The sequence below is a fragment of the Mustela putorius genome, unplaced genomic scaffold (assembly GCF_011764305.1).
Source record: "Mustela putorius furo isolate JIRA1106 unplaced genomic scaffold, ASM1176430v1.1 tig00003834_pilon_pilon_pilon, whole genome shotgun sequence".
NCBI classification, from domain to species: Eukaryota; Metazoa; Chordata; class Mammalia; order Carnivora; family Mustelidae; genus Mustela; species Mustela putorius.
The window spans coordinates 95126921-95150583 of record NW_025421987.1 but is presented as its reverse complement, the minus strand read 5'-3'; the positions used below and the strand labels follow the sequence as shown (position 1 = coordinate 95150583).

General features: G+C 47.6%; 1 protein-coding gene across 6 annotated transcripts in view; it reads right to left on the bottom strand.

Moving 5' to 3' along the window:
• BDH1 (3-hydroxybutyrate dehydrogenase 1) overlaps window positions 1-23663 on the bottom strand; it is a 42363-nt gene that overhangs the window by 6592 nt on the left and 12108 nt on the right. For all 6 annotated transcript variants that reach the window (XM_004745307.3, XM_004745306.3, XM_004745308.3 and 3 more), the window contains 4 exons: window positions 21208-21334; window positions 13620-13692; window positions 12855-12965; window positions 1689-1830 (listed from right to left, as the gene is read on the bottom strand). In XM_004745307.3, coding sequence (XP_004745364.1) covers window positions 1689-1830; window positions 12855-12965; window positions 13620-13692; window positions 21208-21290 — 409 coding nt within the window. In that variant the 5' untranslated portion in view covers window positions 21291-21334. The remainder of the gene's footprint in view (window positions 1-1688; window positions 1831-12854; window positions 12966-13619; window positions 13693-21207; window positions 21335-23663) is intronic.

Genomic DNA, 23663 nt, shown 5'->3' with positions numbered 1-23663 from the left:
ACAGGAGCCCTGGCTCTGCCTGTTAATTATGAAATAGATGTTTAGTGAGTTAGGGAACTCATAGGCCTCTCCTCTGAGAGCAGACCAGCCTGGGAATGGCCCTCTTTGGAGGTGGCGGTGGCCCAGGGCTGCCAAGGGGATGCGTCAGGGACAGGCTGGCAGCCTGAGCAACAGCTTCCCTGACAGCCACATGGCACAGGAGCTCTGAGGCAGCTGCTGGCTGACAGCAGTATCTCTGTTCGGCTCATAAAGGCTCGACAGAGCCCAGCCCCGCCCCTGGTGGTCCCCTGTCCTCCCCTTCTCCCCCCTAAGGCCTGAAGTCACCACTCAGGAGAGATGCCTCCACCCTTTCTGTGGGAAAGAGAGAACCCTCTCTGCCTGGTTGGCCAGGAAGGTAAACACCTTAGAGGAAGCAAGTCACCCAGAATCATCACGGCTGTGTGCTCCATGAACGGGGTCCCCTCCCTTCTGTTGGACAGAGCCCCTCCCACCAAGATCCCTCCCTGGGGCTGAACTGGGAGAGAACACCCGAGTCCTTATGTTACTGGAACTTTCTGCAGCAGGTGACCTTGTCAGTGACTGGCCCTCAAACTTTCTGTTCCTCTAGGTTCTGGGGGCACAGTCCCCACCCTCTCTGCCAGCTGCCTCTCCCCTTCTCCACCCCTAATTGCTCATGTTCCCAGGAAGCACACCATCTTGCCTACTCTAGCCTCACCTCCAGGCCTGGACATCTGGTATCCATCCAGACATTCCCACAGAGCATCCTATGGGCACTCCCCATCCCTCATCATGCTCCTGCAGTGGGTTGGGGGGGACCGGGCATCAGGAGAGGCCTCGTGCCCCTCCCTCATCCCCACATGTATCCATCACCAAGTCTAGCCAGCTATGCCTTCCCGACTCTGATCCCTCTACATCCCCAAACACCCACTGCCCTTGTTCAGTACTCCAGCACTCACGCTCTCCCTCTAAATCTACCCTCTACACTGCTGCCCCAGTCCCCAGACTGATAGTTCATTCCCCCTGGGGCATCAACAGTGGGCCCGGTGTCCTCAGGAGTGCGGCTATGGGCCCCAGGCCCCGGAGGACCTCTGTTCTCAACCCCACTAACTGCCACCACCTCCACCAGACTTGACCACGGACTTGGCCCCCCCAGCATATCCTGTGTGCTTCCCACCATTGTTCCTTCTCTCCCTGACTCTGGAATGCCCTTCTTGCACCCCGCCACAATCTGCTCTCCCTAATGGGCTCCCCACCCCACCCAGGACTGGGCTGTGACCCTCTGTCCTGTGCTGCTTCCTGAGAGGGAGTGTGGAGATCATTTGGGTTAGCCCCCCAGTGAACCTTGGAGAGGTACTTGGGAACAAGGACTATGTCTTGGCCATCTCTGTGTCCCCAACACTTGGCCCAGAGTGGGCATTCGATGAACATTGTCTGAACTGACCTGCCCCTGTGCTCATCTGTTCACCACTCCTAGACGTTTTGAAAGCACCTCTGGCTTTATTTCCAATTGCCTTATTGCACAGGTGTGTTTAATTTAACCCACTTCCTCCTGCTGTGTGAGAGGAAGAGTTTCAACAGCAGGGCAAGCAGGCTTTTGCAAGATACCGGTAAATGGGGAGTAGTGTTTAGGAAAGGGGCCCTCAGAACAGCTGGTGCACTACACCCTGCGGCCCCAAGGGGCCCCCTACCTTTCTCAGGGTCCTCCAGGCTCGAGCGGACGATCTCCACCACTTTCTCCACCTCCTCGTTCTTGCAGACATTGAGCTGGACGGTTCTTAGTCGATCACTCTTCAAGCTATCCAGCTCCTTGACCCCATCGTCTCCTTTGTCCTGGGGAGGAGAGAGGAGCTGCTTCGACCACCTCCTTCCCACTCTGCCTCCAGTCGCAGGACCAGGCCGAGGCCCTGCCAGAGCCTGGGGCTTACTAACAACTCCAGAGAGTCTCTGGAGACCCGCTGGGGCTGCTCATCTGGCAGGTGGCTCTCTTCAACCCCAGGACTGACCACATGTCAAGCCAATCCAAGTGCCACAGACACAAGCCCCCAAGGCTTTCCTGGAAGGAGTCTCTCTCTAAGCCAAGGTTGCGAAGTGAGGCCCTACCAGGGCTAGGCATGTGGGTGTCCGACAATGGGGAGGGTGGGGACTTGGGAATGAAGCACATGCCTACCTCTCCACCCCTGCCAGCTGCTGCCAGCATGGGTATGGGTGTAACCCAGGCCTACCAGCTGCTCCGATGTTTAAGCTAGTAATTAGGACTTCCCAGTTTTTTAAGTGTTGGCAACTTACTCACGTTTAAAAAACAAAAACTAAACACTGTGTAAAGCAAAGCACATTCACAGGCCACATGTGACTGGAGGCTGCCGGTTTGTCACCTCTGGTCTAAGCCACAGGCCTGTCACTACCAAGATGGTCAGAAGCCAGAGCAGCTCTCATTCCAGTCCCATCACTACCCAGGCTCTGTGCCCTCAGGTGCAACCCTTCACAGGTGCCCAGTTTTTCCAGCTTCGAAATAAGAAATAAGGACAATGCCACCTGTCCTGACCTGCTCAGGTTACTGGAATGATAGAGTCATCTTTATTAAAAACCTGTTAAACTGTCGAGCTAAATCCAAGCATTACTAAACATGAGAAAGGGTCACTCACTCAGCGAACATTCCCTGGGCCTCCATCATGTCCCAGCCCTGCGCTAAGAACTAGATACACAAAAATAAATAACTCAGCCCCTGTTATCAAAGAGGCACATTTTCGGGAAGGGGGCAGGTGCATAAGGGAACAATGTGGGCAGTGTTTGCGGCATGAAAGCTGGCGGGAGGGGAGAGGCTGCCCAGAAGGTGGGACAGGCCTTTCAGGAGAAGTGATAGCCGAGGCCAAGGACCAGAGCAGCCCTGGGAAATGGGACATTTCAGACAGCGGTGAGACCTTTGCAGGCAGAGCAGATGCATAAGGAAGTCGTTGCACAGGAGGCTGGGGAAGTGGGCAAGGGTCTTCTTGGGGCACGGTGGTGAGCTGCTGGAGGGCGTGAATAAAAGCCAGCATCATTTACTGAGTGCTGACGGTGCTTCCCACTGTGCTAAGCACTTGACATACATTTCTCATTAGTCTGCACACCATGAGGCGGGTTCTATTACCATATTTCATTCTTTCTAGGACCCGTATCTTCTCCACCTTAGGGATGAGCTACACCGTTGTAAAAAGCAAACACTGTCAGTTACAATGTAATTGGCGGTGACTTTCTCAGTGGTGCAGGAAACAGGAAGGCATCTAGTGAGAGGACAGCAGGAGCTGCCAGGGGCTGCAGTGAGAGGGAAATGCATACTCTCAGCAAGGACGTGCGCGGGATACAGGTGGTATTGATGCTAACCTCCCTGGCAAGGCCAAGAGTAGGAAGCATATGGATGGCCGCATACATCCATGGTGAAAAACTCTCTAGGAATTAGGCTCAGCCTGCTAAGTGGTCTGAACCAGAAGAACCCTAACCCCAGAACAAGACATTCGCATCACACCACATCAGAGAGACATAGGAGAGAGTAGTGAACGGACTGTGTCCAATGGGGCCAGAAGGGCTGGAGATAGTCGCTCTGGAGAGGGACCTGGGAAGAACACGAGATTGAAGGAGCAGTCTGGTCCCATGGAGCCCACCAAACAAAGCAGGGCCAAAAAGTCAAATTCAGCCCAAAATGAGTAATGATTTTCACCATCCAGATGGCAAGACTGCCCCAGAGGAGTCTGGACAATGAAAGTGGAGGTCAGGGTTGGGGCAGGGTGGGGAACATGGTGTGGAGAAAACCCCGGCATCACACAGACATCAGGCTGGTCCCCACTGTCCCCAAGAGCTCTTCCACTCTTAAACAGTCAGCCTCTCCAGGGAGCCTCCGCTCTGGGCCTGAAAAGAAGCAGCATGTGTGGCCCTCTGAATCTCTACCTGGCCCAGCACCAGGCATGCCAATGACACCCAGAGTTCCCTCTGCCCAGGGCAGCCCTTTGTGAGGCTTGGTTAGTCTAAGGCTTGGCTCTGAAACTCCCTGGCAGTGCCCACTTCCCGGACAACATGGCAGGTATCTCATGTATAGGCCTAGAGCTTCTGCTACTGTTCCTGCAGAGGGTCTGCCAGCAAATAACTTCCAGAGACGACAGCTTCCAGTCCAGAGGAGGGAAGGGCTGGTGCCCACAGACACCAAGAAAACATGCATCTTGTTTGAATGCAGTCTTCATGTCATGCCTCCTCGAATGCCCCTCAGAGTGGAGCCCAGGCACACCGTGTCCCTGAGCGGGTGCTGAACCCTACTTCCAAGAAGATAGGCCCCTGAGCACCCTGTCCTCCTCCTGGCCTTTGTGAACCCTGCCACCACATTTTGGCAACTCTCGGACTCCACACCAGACGTCTCCTTGAGCCTCCAGCCAGCCCTGAGGCCATGTCTCCAAGGTCCCCCAGGGAGGCTCTTCACCTGGTTCAGGGTCCCCACGTGAACTCGGTTTGGAGTGTGGCAGCTGAGACCTGCTCTCGGAGGAAACCAGCCATTCGTCCCACGGCTCACAGCTTCAGGCTCAGCATTCAGGATCCCAGGAGAGAACCCCATCTCCTCCCTTCCCCTGCCAGGTCTCCCCAGCAGTCCTCCTCACTCTGAAACGGCCTCCACATCCCGCTCCAATGGCCTTGTCAGCGGGGACAGAGACAGTCAGCTTGCCTTCACTGTTCAGAGAAAACCTTTGCTGACCACCCTTAGCCCCAGGGCCACAGAGCACGGTGGCCGGTCTCCTTCCAGCTCCACCTGTCCTCAGTCCAAGGCTACACTGCTTGGGCCCCACCGCGTCCCTGGCTCCAGGGTTTCTGTCCTCATCTTCATTAGTCTTGCTGCTCGGGGACAAGCTTCGAGTCCTGCTGTGTTGGTGACTATGGAACTGGTTGACTGATAAACCCACTTTTATCATTATCCCTTTCCATTTCATCAGTGAGCTCTTTTCTACCCTTGCATGACAAGTTAGGCAATTCTTACAGTGTTTCCACGCATTCTCAGATAATAGCCTATTTGTTCGACTTCAAGGGTCCAGTTCAGTCTACTAATCAAGGAACCCCAGAGAAGCCTGGTTTGAAAACCCAAGTCTTCCAGCTTCTATGCAATTTAAAGTCTGTCCTGACCCAGGCCTGGGGAGTGTGGGAAGCCCAGGGACGCCAAACGGGTGAAGACTGCCTTTCCCCTTATTTTCTAGGTCCTCCTCACGTCTTCCTTAATCTATGACCCTTCCAGGGTTGGATCCAGGGGCTGGCAAATTAAGGGGCAAGACGGCAGTCTTCTGAGGCTGGTCTTGTTGTCTGCTGTTGGTGTCCAGGGACAGCAGGTGCACGAGTGCTGGCCCTCCCTGCAGGGTGTGCTTTCATGCATTCTGCAGAGATCCATCCCCCGGACACCTCCAGCCAGGCCTCTTCTTTCTCTACCCGGGCTTCAGTGAGGTACCCCTTCGGCTGGGTAAACATGGGTGGTCCTAGGAGTCTCACTGGATGGGTGCCCTTACGATGACTCCAAGAGCTCTCCCCTTCATCCACATCACGTCCAGGCCAGAGTGTCCAACCCAGGCAGGACAGCCCTCTCCTGGTGGAGCTCTCTCTGCTCTGCTTCCAGATGAGGCACTCCGGCCTCATTCTTGGGCCTCTAGGCGTCTTTTGGTCAATATTAACATACCCTTCTGTGGCTGAGGACTCCGCAGCATTAATGGTAAGCTCTCTAGGAGTTCTTTTTTTTTTTTTTAATAATTTATTTACTTATGGGGTGCCTGGGTGGCTCAGTGGGTTAAAGACTCTGCCTTCAGCTCAGGTCATGATCCCAGAGTCCTGGGATTGAGCCCCGCATCAGGCTCTCTGCTCAGCTGGAAGCCTGCTTCCTCCTCTATCTCTGCCAGCCTCTCTGCCTACTTGTGATCTCTGTCAAAAAAATAAACTTTTAAAATCTCAGAAAAAAAAAAAAAAACCCTCTCCATCCTTACATGATTATTCATCCCATTCTTAAAAAAAAAAAAAAAAAAGGAAAATTTACTTATTTATTAGACTGAGAGAGACACAGTGAGAGAGGGAACATAAGCAGGAGGAGTGGGAGAGGGAGAAGCTGAGCAGAGAGCCCAATGTGGGCTTGATCCCAGGACCCTGGGATCATAACCTGACCTAAGGCAGGCATGTAACAGCTGAGCCACCCAGGCGCCCCTCTAGTAGTTCTTTAAGTTTTTATTTTAATTCCAATTATTTAACATCCAGTGTTCTATCAGTTTCAGGCCTACAATTCAGTACTCTCACACTTCCTTACCCAGCCGGGGCTCATCAGGACAAGTGCGCTCCTTCCTTGCCATCCCCCGTTTCCGCCATCCCCCCACCTGGTGTCCGTCAGTCTGTTCTCCGTAGTTAAGAGTCTGTTTCTCCAAGTAGTGTTCTTGAAGCCCACCTCACTGAGACCAGAGGGAAAATATCACAGCACGGTAACAACTCCGTCCAACCTCTCAACCTTCTCCAACCTTCTCCACCTCCATTTCTACCACACTGAGCCAGATGACGGACTGAACCTGGCAGCAGGGTTTTACAGACTCTCGGCCTGTTCTGCTAGGTGGTCCAGCACCTCCAGGCCGGATGAAGACACTCGCCAGGTAAAATGGAAGTGTCTGTCACGCGCACAAGGAACGGTGAAGAGGAACAAGCCTGGGGCCTTGTAACGGTCACAGGCTGAGCAGTGGGAGCGCTAGCAAGGGAGGGGAAGCAAAACAAGAGAGCGTGGTATCCAAAAGTCATGCAACAAAGGGTAACATGAAAGAGTGGTTTTTTTGGTTAAAGCTGTGTATAGGTTCAGTATGCTCTGGTCTGCGAAGGGGCCACTTGATCCGGCAAAATGGGGGCTGCTGGCATCCTCGATAAAAGCTGTATCAGAGGCACCCTGGCACCCCCCACTCCGCTGTCCGGCCCTGACTTCTCTGCCCAGCTGGTCTCCTCTTACTCTGTGATGGCTCTGGGCTTCAGCTTCCTCGGACTGCTGATGATGTCCAAATACGCTATCAGCACCCACCTCAGGAAACTCCTGTCCGTCCTTCCATATGGCAGCAAGATGCTACCTTGGCCTATCGAGCCTTCTTTTTTTTTTTTTTTTTTTTAAGATTTTATTTATTTATTTGACAGAGAGAAAGAGAACCCAAGTAGGCAGAGAGGCAGGCAGAGAGTGAGAGGGAAGCAGGCTCCCTGCTGGGCAGAGAGCCGGATGCAGGGCTCAATTCCAGGACTTTGAGTTTATGACCTGAGCTGAAGGCAGAAGCTTAACCCACTGAGCCACCCAGGTGCCCCCTCCTCTAGCTTTTGACCAGCGGAGACACACCATGACGCCAAAACAGTCAACAAGTAACACCGATAGGCATGAGCCGGCAGTGACCTTGTCTGGTATTTTGACGAAAACACCAGTCACTAAATCAGGATCACAGCTGTGGCCGGTGGAAGGAGGTCAGAGCACCCAGTCCAACCCCATTATTGTAAGTAAGGGGCGCGGGGAAGGGAAGCGTCTGCCTAGTCCCTGGGCTAGTGGCTGATAGGCGACTAGAATCCAAGGCCCTGACTCTCTCTCTCTCACTCGACAGCACTCAGCAGCCTCTGCCCTGGACTGTGGAGTCGAGATACAGACCCTGCTCCACTGGACAAGCCAGCATGATGACACAGGTGCTAGAAACATGGAGAAAGAACTTCAGAGGTACAAAACGTTCTGTGGCATCTCAGCACCTGCGAGGGCATGCTGAAGCAGGTCCACATTATGCGGAGAACCCAACTCCAGCACGCCCCACCCATCACCCCCAAATCCGTCCTGAAACAGGTTTTTGCATGCATGTCAGAGGGAGCAGGCATTGGTGTGGCTTTTGGGAGCAGCAGTTTGACAGACTTGAATGAAACCAAAAATCTGCACACCTTTCTACCCAGTATTTTCACATCTAGAAAATTTTTCTAAGAATTACTAATGAAAGCAAGCAAAGATATGTGTAGGACGATTGATTGTGGCTTGGAGTATAATAGCAAAGGTCACAAATAATGTGCACACATACATTTTAGTTACTCTGCAGCAAGAGACTGCCGTAAAAAGACTCCACTTGTTTCCATCATCCACTTCTGTCAGGTTTGAATCTATTATAAATACATACTACTTTCATAATTCAAAAGAAGGAAAAATTAAAAGGACAAATAAACCCTCTCTGATCTGAATATATGTTCAAACTGTGGCAGTGCAAAAGACTTTATTATTTTTGTTTATATTATTGAAACTTTTACATTGTATGGGTATTGTTTTTATAGATATTAAACCTGGTTTAAAAATAATTGCTTCTCTGGTTTCTTACTGCCTTCAATATAAAGAAAATATCTCATCTACAGAGCAGAGACAGCAAAATGTCCCAAAAGTCCCATTCTTCCCTTCTTCTATAGCGGTGGAACCCCCTGACTTCAAGCAAGGTACATTTCTCAAAATACGAACTACATTTCCCAGCTTCCCTAGCACAGCCAGGTAAGACCATGTGACTAAGTTCTGGCCAACAGCGGGAGACCACAGCTTGCTATATGGCAGCTTCTGGGTCATTCATGCCTTTAAAGACCTGGACATGCACTCACAACAGAAGAAATGCAAATTAAAACTGTACTGGGGTATATTTCTCACCTATAAGACTGGCAAAAACCAAAAGCTTCAAGTACACTATTGGGGAAATCGTGTAGAAACAGATACTATCATACATTACTGGTGGGAATGTGAAATTACACAGTCCCTATAAGCCAGTCCGGCGCCCTAGAATAACACTGAAAATCCACAGGATTTTCCTGCCTTTTCCTGCCCTATTCCCCTGTAGCCATCACAGGCTCTTCCTGAATGAATCTCTTGCACATTCTATCCTATTTTGGTATCTGCTTCTTGGAGGAACCAAGCTGACACAACTTAGGAGTTTTGTGTTTGTGATGGTATCAACATAGCAATTCTGAAACAATTGTGTGTATATTATAGGACTGACCAAATGAGTAAATATATTGATGTAGCTGGGAATCAAGGTTCTAGTGGCAGAAAAAGGAAGAAACAAATACGGAATAAGGGAAGCAAGGAAGAATGCTGTTGTGTTGAAGAGGACTAGAAGGTCAATATAACCTCATGAATTATATGTTTGTGTGTGAGCGTGTGTGTGTGTGTGCATGCGGTATTTATAGGAAATGCACGAAGGAGATAAATATAAATAAATATCATGTGTGCATGTATATGCCTTGTGATTATCTATACATCGTCTACCTCTGTCCACAGAGAGGGACAAAGAGCACTGATATTGGTTTCTAAATTCTGTTAAAAGGAATTAGGTAAAAACATATCTACACAGAGACATGTATGTGAATATTCATAGCTGCATAATTCATAATGGCCAAAACACCAAACATTTCATCCAAATATCCATCAACTAGTGAATTAGTTTTTTAAATGTAGTATATCCGTCCAATAGAATACTATCTAGTAATAAAAAGGAAGGAACTACTGATACTTTCTACAACATGAAGAATCTCAAAAACATTATGCTGAGTGAAAAAAGCCTGCCACAAGAGTCTATGCGTTGTACGATTCCATGCAGGAATAGTCCAGAAAAGGCCAATCTAAAGAGACAGGAATCCATGCTACCTAGGACCAGAGGTTGGTGTGGGGCTTCAAGTGCAGACAGTCAGGAGAGAAATTTCCAAGTGATGGACTATGGTGACGTTGCACAATTCTCCAAATTGGAAGAACCGTTCCCTCTCCCTTTTGGAGCCTCACGGCCCAGGGCTTCCCTTCCGACACCCTAAATTCCACTTGATGAATTGCAAAGGATCCTCAGTCGCTACCTGGGACAGCATTACTTATTCTCCATGGTCCAGAATGGATGTCCCCTCTTCTGCCAGACCAGGATCAACCCCTTCCTTCTACGCACTCTCATTAAACACTCCACACAACTCTGAGAACCCTCTTCACTCTAACTCTTCCAGGTAAGTCTGTGCATGGCTGTCCTTCACCACTGGACATGGAGCTTCCTAAATGCAGGGACCAGGGTATCATCTTCCACAGCACCTATCAAAGGGGCAGGCACATCAGGAACACTTGCCAAATGGACAAGTAAATGAATGAATGAACAAAGCTATGAAGAACAAGTGAGTCAGACGTGAAGAGAAAAGGTATGGGCTGTCTACAGAGACAGATGAACCAATCGTTAAGAAAGCAATGAAAACACAACTACCAACCCCAGCCCAAGTCCTGGGTAGTCCTGGTATTAAATAATCAGCTTGAAGTGGGATTCTGGGAAGACAGGAAAGTAGGAAGCACCAGGAATCGCTTTCCCCACCTAGACAGGTGCACTATTTTGGAACTCTGGAGTCTGTTGAAGAGATGAAAGGCATCCAAATTGGAAAGGAAGAAGGAAAATTATGTTTTCAGATGACATGACTTTATATGTAGAAAACGCTAAAGATTCCCCCAGAGAATTTATTGGAACTAATAAATGAATTCAGCGAAGTAGCAGGATATCAAGTCAACACATAGAAGCAGCTGCATTTCTGTACACAAGCAACACACAACCTGAAAAGGAAATCACAAAAATAATCCCACTTATGGTAGCATCAGAAAGGATAAAATACTTGGGAATTAACCTAACCAAGGAGGTAAAAGATTTGTACAATGAAATCTATGAAACATTTCTGAAAGAAGTAAAGGAAGGCAGAAATAAATAGAAACACATCCCCCATTCATGGATCAGAAGACTTAATATTCTTAAAGTGTACCTACTACTAAAAGCAATCTACAGATTTTAATCCCACACCTGTCTAAATCTGAAGGGTGTCTTTTGCAAAAAAAACATGTCCTAAAATTCACAGGAAATCTCAAGGGATCCTAAAGAGCCAAAACAATCTTGAAAAAGAAGAACAAACCTGGATGATACAGACTTACGGATTTCAAAACTTATCACAAAGCTACAGTAATCAAAACAGTCTAAAACTGGCGTAAAGACAGACGTATGGAACAATGGAATAGAAGAAGTGACAGAGATGGTCAAATGATTTTTGACAGGAGTGCCAAGACTATTCAATGAGGGGGAAAGGACAGTATTTCCAACAAATGGTGCTGGGAAAACTGGGTGTCCACATGCAAAAGAAAGAAGCTGGACCCTTACCTCATACCACATACAAAAATTAATTTGAAATGGATCAAGGGCCTAAATATAAGACCCCCCAAAATAAAGTGCTTAGAAGAAACAGAACAAAAGCGTCACAACTTTGCATTTAGCAATGATTTTTTGGACATGACATCAAAGGCACAGGTAACAAAAGAAGAAATTGGCAGATCAGACCTCATAAAAATTTTTAAATTTTGTACATCAAGACACACTACCCATCGAATAAAAAAACAACCCGTAGAATGGGAGATGATATGTACAAATCATATATCTGATAAGGAATTTATATCCAGAATATATAAGTCCTAAAACTCAACAATAATAACAACAAACAAACAATCCAGTTTAAAACTGGGCAAAGAAATTGAATAGACATTTCTCCAAAGAAGATATATGAATGACCAATAAGCACATGAAAAGATGCTCAACATCACTAATCATTAGGGAAATGCAAATCAAAACTACAATGAGATACTAACCTCAGCCTTAAAATAGCTACAAAAAAAAAAAAACCACACAAGTTTTGGTAAGGATGTGGAAAAACTGGAATCCTTGTACACTGTCGGTGAGAACGTAAAATGGTGCAGCCATTGTGGAAAACAATATGGCAGTTTCTCAGTTAAAAACAGAATTACCATGAGATCTAACAACTCTAGTTCTGGGTGTATACCAAGAAGAATTGAAAGCAGGGTCTTAAAGAGATACTCATACATCCATGTTTGTAGCATCCTTTTTCACAATAGCTAAAAGTTGGAAGCAACCCCAGTGTCCAATGACAGATGAATGGATAAGCACAATGTGATATAGACATGTAATGGACTATTAGTCAGCCTTAAAAAGGAAACATATTCTGTAATATGCTACAATAGGGATAAACTTCGAGGACATTATGCCAAGTGAAATAAACCAGTCACAAAAAAGACAAATACTATAAAATTCTACTTATATGAGGTACTTAGATAAATTCATAAAAACAGAAATTGTAGTGGTGGTTGCCAGGGGGTAGACAGAAGGGAAAATGGACAGTTATTATTATTGGGTACAGTCTCAGTTTTACAAGATGAAAACGTTATGGGGATGGATGGGAGTAATGGTTGTACAACAATGTGAATCTATTTAATACCACCGAACAATACACTTAAAAATGGTTAAGACGTAGGGGCGCCTGGGTGGCTCAGTTGGTTAAGTGTCCAACTCGTGATTCTGGCTCAGGTCACGATCTCGGGGTCATGAGATCAAGCCCACCATTGGGTTCTATACCAGGTATGGAGCCTACTTAAGATTCTCACTCTTGGGGCGCCTGGGTGGCTCAGTGGGTTAAAGCCTCTGCCTTTGGCTCAGGTCATGATCCCAGGGTCCCGGAATCGAGTCCCGCATCAGGCTCTCTGCTCAGCAGGGAGCCTGCTTCCTCCTCTCTCTCTGCCTGTCTCTCTGCCTACTTGTGATCTTTGTCTGTCAAATAAATAAATAAAATCTTTAAAAAAAAAAAAAAAGATTCTGACTCTCTCCCTCCCCCTCTACCCCTCCCCATCCCACTCTCTTTCTCTCAAAAAAAAAAAACAAAAAAACAAAAAAGTTAAGGTAAATTTTATGTTTCGTGTATTTTACTACAATTTTTAAAACCCTACAAAATAGTAACTATGTAAAGGACGATGGTGACAAAAATGACCCTTGTCTTACCTTCATCAAGCAGCCAGCAAACACAAGGAAGCCTTTTGAATGCAGATGCTTGGCCAAGGAGAACCCAAATCCCGAGTCACAGCCTGTGACCAGGACGGCTTTGCTGCCAACCTATTTCAGAAGATCAGACCCCACATTAGGAACCCAGGATCCCAAAAGCATAGTGACCAAGCAAACCTCCTCTGGGCAGTGACAATTAGTGCTTCCTGAGTGGGCCAGTCCCAGCCCTGCCCACCTGCCCTTGGCTCTTAGAGAAGCACCATAATAGAGCAGAGAATGCTTGGCACTCCAAATCGGGAGACGAGGTTCTAACCCAAAATCTGCCACCAACTGACAACACTACCTGGGGAAGTCATGGCCCCCTTCTGGACCTCAGTTTCCTCATCTACAACCCCCAGCATCACGCCCCCCATCACCACAGTATTTATAATTTCTTACTCTGTGCAAGGCACTCCGCACACATTTTTCTTATTTAAAACCCCACAGTAACTCTACACAGTAAGTAGCATTATTACACCAGGTTACAAGTGAGGAGACATATTTTCTAAATGCCCAAAGTAGTCAGCCTGTGGTAAAACTGGAAGAGAGAGAATCCCAAATCTGAACTCTTAACCCCTAACTTCACCTGTGGTGGGGGTGGGGCGGTTAAGAGAGTGAGAAAGTGGTTCCAAGCATCCCAGGGGCACTGAAGTCCCGCTCTGAGTGGCCCAGGGCTGGGGGCCCCTAGGGAAGGGTTGTGACCACCATAGCGGGGCTGCCACTCACCGGCTTCACCTCATCGGAATAAGCACGACGGCTGCTAGGGACCAGAGAGGCGGAGTAAAACAGCAGCGAGCGCCTGCGGGAGAAGAGGAGCCGTGAGCAAAGGCTGTGCTCCTACCTGCACCTCACTCCCGGGACAAACAACTCAGAGGACCCTCAGCCACCAGTGCGGCCCCCATGGCTCCCCACCCCAAGCCACTGAGGACAATCTGCTGGTACTACTGGGGAAGATGGTCCTAACTCTGTCTGCCAGGCTTGCTAGGTTGCAACAAAGTCAGCCAGCAGGTGCAGTGGCCATTTTTGCCACTGTGTAGCAATCACCCTCTGGCAATACAGCTTTGTTACCAGAGCCTTCTGCAAATTCAATGTCTTCACCTCGGTTTTATGCTGCTTCCCGATAGTTTTTTTTTCTTTTCTTTCCTTTTTTTTTTTTTTTTTTTTTAAGATTTTATTCATTGGAGAAAGACAGAGAGAAAACATGAGTGGGGGGAAGGGCAGAGGGAGGGGGAAAGCTGGTCCCCTGCTGACCAGGGAGCCCAGTGCAGGGCTCGATCCCAGGACCCTGAGATCATGACCTTAGCCGAAGGCAGAGGCTTTAACACACTGAGCCACCCAGGCATCCCCTGTTAGTTTTTTTCAACTAAACTTTTGTTTTGAAATAATTATAGATTCAAATGCAGTTAAGAAATAACACAGAAAGACGCCAAGTAACTTATTACCCAATTTCCCCCAGTGGTAACATTTTGCAAACTTATAGCACCATATCACAATCAGGATATTGGAACAGATGCAGTGAAAATACAGCACATTTCTGTCACCACAAGGATCCCGTTACCCTTTTAGAGCCACACCCATTCCTGTCCACTCCACGTCCTCCTCCTTAATCACTAATCTGCTGTCCATCTCTATCATTTTGTCCTTTCAACAATGTTATATAAATGGAGTCACACAGTATATAACCTTTTGGGATTGCCTTTTCACTCAATAATTTTCTGGAGATTCAACCAGATTGTTGCACGTATCAATAATTTGTCTTCTTATTGCTAAATTGTTTTCGATGGTATGGGTATACTACAGTTTTTTTAACTATCAATTATCTTTGTTGGCTCATTTTTGTTTTTGGTAGGCTCCATGCCCAATGTGGGGCTCGTGCTCAACTCTGAGATTGAGTCGCAAACTCTACCAACTCAGGCACCCCTAACCATTCAACTATTCAAGGGCATCCATGCTGTTTCCGGTTTAGGGTTATTACAAATAGAGCAGGTATGAACATTCCTGTGTAAGTTCTTGTACAAGTCTGCTCTCTTAAGTAAGTACCTAGGGGAACCATTGCTGGGTCATACAGCAAATGCGTAGTCAGATTTTAAGAAACTGTCAAACTGCTTTCCAGAGCAGCGAGCATTCTACATTCCCAGCCCCAAGGGATGAGTGATCTACTTTCTCTATATCTTCACCAGCATTTGGTGGTGTCACTATTTTTTTTATTTTAGTCATGTTGATTATGGTGGTTTCAATGTGCATTTCTCAGATGGCTAATGACATTGAACATCTTTTCTTTTTTTTTTTTTAAGATTTTATTTATTTATTTGACAGAAATCACAAGTAAGCAGGGGCGGGGGACATGGGAGTGGGGAAGCAGGCTCTCCACTGAGCAGAGAGCCCAATGCAGGGTTCTATCCCAGGACCCTAAGATCATGACCTGAGCCGAAGGCGGAGGCTTAACCCACTGAGCCACCCAGGCGCCCTGACATTGAACATCTTTGCCTGTGCTTATTTGCCATCTGTGTATCCTCTTTAGTAAAATGTCTCTTCGTGTCTTTTGTCCATATTCTTCTTTTAAAAAAGAAAGAAAAGAGAAGAAAAGAAAATATTTTATCTTCAAATAATCTCCAGTGTGGGGCTTGATCTTAAAACCCTGAGATCAAGATATGGCTCTACTGTCTGAGCCAAACAGGTGCCCCTCTTTGGTCCATATTCTAATTGTATTGTATTGTTCTTTCACTACTGAGCTCTGAGAGTTCTTTAAAGGTTTTAGAGGCTAGTCCTCTGTTACATATGCAGGATGCAAATATTTTCTCCTATTGGGCAAGCTGTCTTTTCTTCCTCTTCACAGGGTCTTTTGCAGAAGGAACGTGTTTCATTTGGATGAAGTCTGATATAGCAATGTTTCCTTTTACAGGTCACACTTTTGTTGTCAAGTTTTAGAATTCTTTGCTTATCCCAGAACCCAAGATTTTCTCTTGATTTCTTTTCTAAAAGTTTGATAGTTTTATGTTTGACATTTTAGGTCCATGATCCATTTTGAGTTTGTATACAATGTAAGACATGGGTCAAAGTTTATTTTTTTTGCTTACAAATGTCCAACTGCTCCAGAACGTTTTTGTTTTGTTTTGTTTTGGAAATGTACACTTTTCTGCCTTGAAATGCTTTTGTGCCTTTGTCAAACATCAGTTGGAGATATTTGTGCGGGTCTGTTTCTGGATTCTCTCTTAGATTTCATTGAGCTATCTGCTCCCATTTTATTTTTCTTTTTCAAAAGAAAAACAGTTTTTCAAAACTGTTCTTGCTATTTTATTTCCCTTGTTTAGTCCTATAAATTTTCAAACAATCTTGTCCTTATCCACAAAAATCTGACTGTAATTTTGATAGAGATTGTGCTAAACTCATATATCAATTTGGGTGAAACTGATATTTTTACTTTTTCAAGTTCTTCAATCCCTGAACTTAGTATGGGTCTCCATTTATTTAGACCATTGATTTCTTTCATCAGCATGGTACAGTTTTCTGCAATACCAATCCTGTGCATGCTTACTGTATTTATACCACTGTATCTCATTTTTTTGAGCATTTTAAATGGTATTGTTTTAAATTTTGACATCCTCAAGTTCATTGCCAGGCTATAAAAATACATTGTTTTTGTGTGTTATTTCAATTCCTGGAACAAACCCATTTTTTACAGTTTCTATTTTTATGTAGTGCTGAATTCTATTTGCTAATATTTTAAGATTTTCGCATCTCTATTCATGAGGAATATTAGTGCGCGGGTCTCTTTTTTTGTGCAGTCTTTGTCTGGCTAGGGAATCAGGGTAGAACTACTTTCATAAAGTAAACTGGGAAGTGGTAGTGCTGGGTAGGGATGGAGTTCCCTACGAGGTCTCCACTCCTACTGCCTGGCTGGGAGGGGCTGGAGGGTCTCACTACTGCTCCCCACATGCATGGAGTGTGGGGTCTCATTACTGCTGGGAGACTGGTGAAGTCCTGACTCTCCCGGACTCCCACCCAAGCAGGCAGGGTGCCTGATTACCGCTGGGTAGGAACAAAAGGCCTGGCCCCTCCTTGGCGTTCTCGGATACTACCTCTACTGAAGGGACTGGGGTACCCCACTACAGCTGGGGTGAACTGGAAGTGGAGGCTCAGTACAGCTTTTGCAGGTGCAGGGAGGGGTGGAGCCACAGCACTTCCTGTGGTGTTTGGGGGGAGTAGAGCAATTACTGTCTCCAGTTTTCTGAGAGAGCAGGCTCCTACTGGGGCTTTTTGTCCTAAGCTGTCATTTCTGTGCTGCCAGCCACTTCAGCTCCAGGTGAAGGGCAAAGAAAACCTAAAGGGCTCATCACTGTGTTGTTTCTTGGGCCCCGAGGTCCCTAGCTGATCCATCTTCTTCTCCCCATCTTCTAGAGTCTTGTTATGCCTTTTTATATAAACTGGGGGCTTTAGTTTTATCCAATGGGAGGAACAGAGAAAAATATATCTACTCCATCTTTCCAGAAGGATAAGTACTGTTCGTTTTTTTTAAGCTATTTTTATAAATTTTATTTATTTATTTGAGAGGAGAGAGAGAGCAAGAGAGGGAGAAGGGGCAGAGAGAGAGGGAGAAACAGACACCCAGCTGAGCAGGAAGCCTGACATGGGGCTTAATCCCAGGACCTGAGATCATGACCTGAGCCCAAGGCAGACGCTTAACCAAGTGAGCCGCCCAGGTGCTCCAAAGTACAGTTAATTTTTAAATGAATACTAAACCAGAAACAGTAAATGGAGGTGGCAGGGTCACCTGAGCAGCTGGTTAACAGGGGAGAGGAGGTAGGAGATAAATTTGCTTTTTACTATGTACTATTTTGTACTATGTGAATATATTACCTATTCAAAACAAAAAGCTTTTAAAATATTCATAAAAATGTATTATCCCGGGGTGTCTGGGTGGCTCAGTCAGTTAAGCAGCTGCCTTCAGCTCAGGTCTTGATTTCAGTGTCCTGAGATTGAGCCCCGTGTCAGGTTCCCTGCTTAGCAGGGGAGTCTGGTTCTCCCACTCTCTCTGCCCCTACAAAAATACTTTTTTTTAAATGTGTTATCCAACATTTTTAAGAACAATGGGTTCACTAGACAGAAACGAGGGCCCACTAGGAAAGTCAGCCAAAGTAAACTCCTGTCCTTTTGAATTGCCACAGCAGAGTCTCTTCGGATTTTAAGTCTTGGAGCATGGCCGTCTTAAGTGTGAGTACACCCAAAGGTAGTTAAATGACTTTATTCAAAGAGAATCACTGTTTTCCCCAAGACCCCAGGGGTTAATCTGCAAAAAGAATGTGTCTCGGGCGCCTGGGTGGCTCAGTGGGTTAATGCCTCTGCCTTCGGCTCAGGTCAGGATCCCAGGGTCCTGGGATCGAGCCCCGCATCGGGCTCTCTGCTCAGCCAGGAGCCTGCTTCCTCCTCTCTCTGCCTGCCTCTCTGCTTACTTGTGATCTCTCTCTGTCAAATAAATAAATAAAATCTTAAAAAAAAAAAAAAAAAAAAAAAAAAGAATGTGTCTCTCCTGGACCAGATTTTATGTGTTCTTTCCCTGCAAGTTCCCTTTGTGCTACTTGACACTATAAAAAGTAACAGAAAGGTCACAGCAAGAGAAAGAGTTTATTTCAAACTGACTTGCTGCCAGATTTTTTCTAATCTACCTGCCCATTCTCAAATATTTTTCGGGCCCAAACTTGACTCTCTTTGGGTGTCTTACAGTAAGCTCTACAGATCAAACCCAGCTGTCAGTGGAGATTTCCTCCTCTCCAGAGAGCACACCCCTCCACCCCTCCACCCCTACCACTAAGAGGCAGAACCCTGACAAGGTGAGTGAAGGGAGCCAGTGGTAGCATGGGGAAGCTTCCACAACACCAGAGTATCCTGCTGGGGACGGCTTGGCCTCCCACCCTTTACCCCATAGCCATTGCAGACGCGGCAGGATGCCCAGCTTGGGATTGCTTCTCAGTCTGGAGGGTCCCTGGGCCTGGGAAGGCCTCGCTACCTCCATTCGCAAACTTCAGTTGACAGGCATCTGGGAACCATGTTAAAATGCACACTCCCAGGTCCCTCCCATTAACACTCTGATTCAGCAGGAAGAGGTGGCAGCAAGCTGCAGGTCAACCCACCCCTTACTCCAGCCGCCATGCTCGTCTTGCAGGTGTGTACAAGTTCAGCTCAGGACAGTTTTCTGCGGGGTGGAACCCCAAAGAGGCAGCAGCCACATTCAGAGAAAACCTCGCCGACTGCTGTCCTAACCTACAAGTGCAATCAGATGGGGCAGAGGAGGTACAACCCAGCACTTCCCCCAAGGGTCTGTGGAAGAACCTCCTGGTCCCCAGAGCATCCAGGAACTTGCCGGGCCACTTGCCGAGACACCACCCCATGCTGGCCAGGGCATCAATTCTGGCTTCTTCTCCATCTTACCAATCTGTGTCTCTTCCATCATGAATCAGCCAAAATAACCCAGCTTTCTGTAGCAAGGAGTCATGATTAAGTAATTGGACAGGCTGATGATACCAAGATGATGGGGTCTAGGAGGGACAAATGTCAGTGATAGAGTGCAGCCTGGGAGAAATATGGCCTCACGCGGCAGCATATGCAAAAACAATACAGTCTAGTCAACCACGAATCAGAAGGGATATGGCGGCTAAGGGAATCTACAGGAGCCAAGGCTGGAAGGGATAAAGGAGCCCCTCTCCATTCTGCCCAGATCAGGCTCTCCTGAAGTATTGCATGTCAGGCCCAAGCAGGCGGAGCTGAGCACTGGCCCAGCTGGTTTGTGTAACCAGGATCCCGGAGGTGGGAAATGATCAGTAATTCACCTCTCCGGGGCCAGCACCAGAGCCTTCTACCAAAGCCAGAAACACAAAATCCGAGGGCTGTGCAGAGCCAGTAAGTAGGGCAGGCTGTCAGGTCAGAGTCCTTCAAGAGAGCTGGGCTCCATTCCCCCTTCCAGGGGATGCGGCCCTTGTGGGAAAGGCTGTTTCATTCTCCTCTTCTATGATGTCCTCTGCTAGTTGAAACCTGTTTCCAACCAAGCCTCTGCAGCCCATGGAAATGCTTTTAAGCAAACGGTCCTAAAAGCCTAAATGCATGTTCTTCCAGACAGACTTATTTGTTGGCAGAGAAAATATCCATTGATTTTCTAGCTGCTGAGACTACATTTCACCTGACCCTTAATTTCACTCTTCTCAAATATAAAAGAATAGAAAGCATATTGTTTTTTCCTTGCCCTGGCTGCAAAAGAAGAAAATGGGGTAATAAAGCACTCTGAATCCCCTTGGAAAAAGCAATTCCAGAAGTTCTCAAAGAAGAGCTACTTGTTTAATTTGTACTTAATGCTTTCTCTAAATCACTCAAACCATTCTGGGAAACCTTGGGACATTTTAATTAACTGGTTTCATGTATAAGATTTAAATACAGCAATTATCCAAGTGATCAAAGGATTGAAACACATCAACATTCTATGCCTTCTGGGGGACCTGGGTGGCTCAGTCGGTTAAGCATCCGCTTTTGGCTCAGGTCATGATCCTGGGATCAAGTCCTGCATCAGGCTCCTTGTTCATCGGGGAGTCTGCTTCTCCCTCTCCCTCTGCCTGCCACTCCCGTTGCGTGTTCTCTCTCTCTCTCTGTCAAATAAATAAAATCTTAAAAAAAAACTCTATGCCTCCTGATGCAATGTTCCAAGTGGGGCATCACCTCACTTAAGGGGGATCCTTCCAAACACACATGTGAATGTACATACAAAGAAACACCACACAAACCCTAACTTTCTTCCAAAGTGGCAAGGTCATGAACAACCAAGACTAAAGAATCATCCCCAGTAGGAAGAGTCTGAGGACCCATGACTACTAAAGGTACTGTGGGAGCCTGGTTTGTACCCGGGACCAGTAAAGGTCCATTAGTAGGCCACTTGGTGAAATCTGCATTAGCAGATTAGTTCACCGGTATTACTGTAGCGGTCACTTCCTGGTTTATATGGTTGCGCTACAGTTTGCGAGAGGTCAACATATGGGGAAGTGAGGTGAAGGAGATACAAGAACTCTCTGTACTCCTTCTGCAACTTTCACATAACGGCAATTATTTCAAAAGAAAAAGCTGAAAAACACAAAGCAGGGATGAAAGCTCTTCTGTGCCCTGTGAAGGTCTTTGTCTTCTGAGGACACCTTTGTTTCCTCTGCTGGTGACAGCAGGAACTGACAGACATCTTTTGAGAGACAGGCCTTCTTGCCTCCTGCAGATCCATGTGTAACAAACTGTATTGCTCACAAACTGTGACCCTCAAGGGCACCTCCAGCCTTTCGCTTCTTACCTTGTTCCATTTTCTCTGTCATAGCAACTCAGGGTTCTCCCCGGCAGCTGTGACAGGGGTCTGAAGAGGCGGGTGGACAGCATGGTGGCCACGAGAGGTAGAATGGTGGATCTCCTTCTGGTCGGTTCTGAAACACAAAATGCACCCTCAGCATTGCCTTGTCTCCATGGGCGTACCCTTCGGGGCTGAGGCAGGGTCCTCCTGTACATCCCTCACAAAGCTGCTACTTCCTGTGATGGAAAGAGTCAGGAAATGCGTTCTAGTTCTGGCTGTGCCACCACCTCCTTGGGCAACCGTGGGCGCTGTCACCTACCTATAACGTGAGAAGGTGGGACCAGACTGTTGATCTGACACCCAAGTGAAGTAGCAACCACAGGGGACACTTGAGGACCCACCCCATGGGTCATGGAGCCTCACGGAGCCCTATTCTCATGTGTTCCCCATAATCAGCAGATCATCAGTCTGGGGTGACCCCGGGCATCAGCCTGCAGCTCTTCCAGCCCCGCACAAATCATTGGGCTCCACCCAGCCCCTTTCTCCCCCAGCCCACCACACACAGGGTCTGGCTCTGACTTCAACTCAGCAGTAGCTCTGGAGCCTGGAGCCTGGAGCTAGACGGTGAGACACACTTCCATCAACCTTAATTAAAACACACACACACTGAGTCTCACACCCCTCCACCACCCTCTTAAGTCACATCAACTGAATTGCAACAAGGGTGTCACCTTAAGTTACCTTCAGGCTACTCAGCACCAGGACTAGCTGTGCACAATTAACTGTTGACTGCTGTGTGCCTTAGTGGCCCTCCTGGCTGGAGGGCGGGGGTAGGGGGGTAGGAGTGAAGGGGTGAAGGGGGTGGGGAGTGGAAGCCAGGAGGAAGCTGAGCAAGGCAACCACAGCCAGAGGAGCTGCTGGTCTTTTCCTGGTGGACCATCCTAGCCTCTCCTTTGCACATCTGCCTGTGGTTTATTCCACCATTGTTATTGGGAACGGGGCTGTGCCTGGGAGGCAGCTCCTCCGGGCCCTTGTGCTGCCACCTGAACCCGACTGATGACCAGCAAACAGGGCCACTTGGTAGAGAAACAATTTGTTATCTATCTAGCCAGCCACCACACAGTTCACTGTGGGCAGCAGGTGGAGTTGTCTGATCTGTTCAATCCTTAAGAAAGGGAAACAAATAGGGATCACTTGGCCTGTGTGATCCCTCCTGCACTACGCGGCACTCCTTCCACTCCTGTCCCTCCTCACCACGGTATTCTCAGCACTGTACTCAGAAAGATCTTTATAGATCCATCAAGTGGGGGCCTGGGTGGCTTGGTCGGTTAAACGTCAGCTCAGGTCATGATCCCAGGGTCCTCGGATTGAGCCTCCCAACAGGATCCCTGCTCCGCGGGGAGTCTGCATCTCCCTTCCCCTACTCATGCTCTCTGCCTCTCTCAGGTAAATAAAATCTTAAATATATATACATATATATATTTATAATATCATATCATATATTTATGTGTATGCGTGTGTGTGTGTGTGTGTATAATCAGTCAACTTATGTGACTTCTTTGCCTAAAAGCCTCTTCTCCATGCCTGCTGGGCACAGGCCTCTGCCTCCCTTCCCAACCTCCTCGGGTACCACGCTACCCTGGGCCACGCTGACCTTCTGAAAGCTTCTGGTATGTGTGCCAAGCTCTTTCCTGCCTCAGGGCCCCAGGCTTTGCTCCTTCCTCACTCTAGGTAGCTGAGTCCTTCTGACTCTTTGGACTTCAGAGGGGCTGTCCCAGATCCCCCAGGCAGCACACACAGCCTGCTCTCTGTAAGATCATTCTTCAATCCCAAACCACCATGTTTCTTTACTTTATCCTCCCCTTCTGGATCGTAAGCTCGGAGGGGACAGGAGCCTTGTCCACATCCCTCATGCCCGGAAGAAGCCTAACATAAAGGAGGCGTTCAGTGAGAGTGGGGATGAGCGGTGTGTAGAAAGGTGGCCTGCGGCCAAAACTGGAGTTACCACAGCCAGCACTCGGCAGGCAATAGCAACACAGAGCCCAAACCGGCCCTTCAGAGAAGGCACAAGGCCATGGGGCACAGAGGCTCCACAGTGTGCCCCTCCTCCGCCCCTGCAGCTGAGTGGGCCTAGCTCAGGCACCTCAGCCTCTCCCCTCAGGACTGGAGTCTGAGCTCACTGCCACTGGGGCACTCCAAATCCAGCGGTCTATAATTAAAGCCCTTCATCCCTTCTGCTCAGTGCCTGTGGCAGAGACGACTTCGGTATTATCTCCACACAGAGGGCTGCTTTCAATTTTATTTTCCCTCAAGTCAGCACTATGGGAAAGTGCTCAAGTAAAAATAGCTTATAATACAAGAAAACTTGGCCCTTTGAATAATGCATTCTTGGTGACGTCTCTGACACACAGAATGGTAGGATTTTAGATCTCTTCTTCCTTTTTAAGTTTCTAAAACATGTT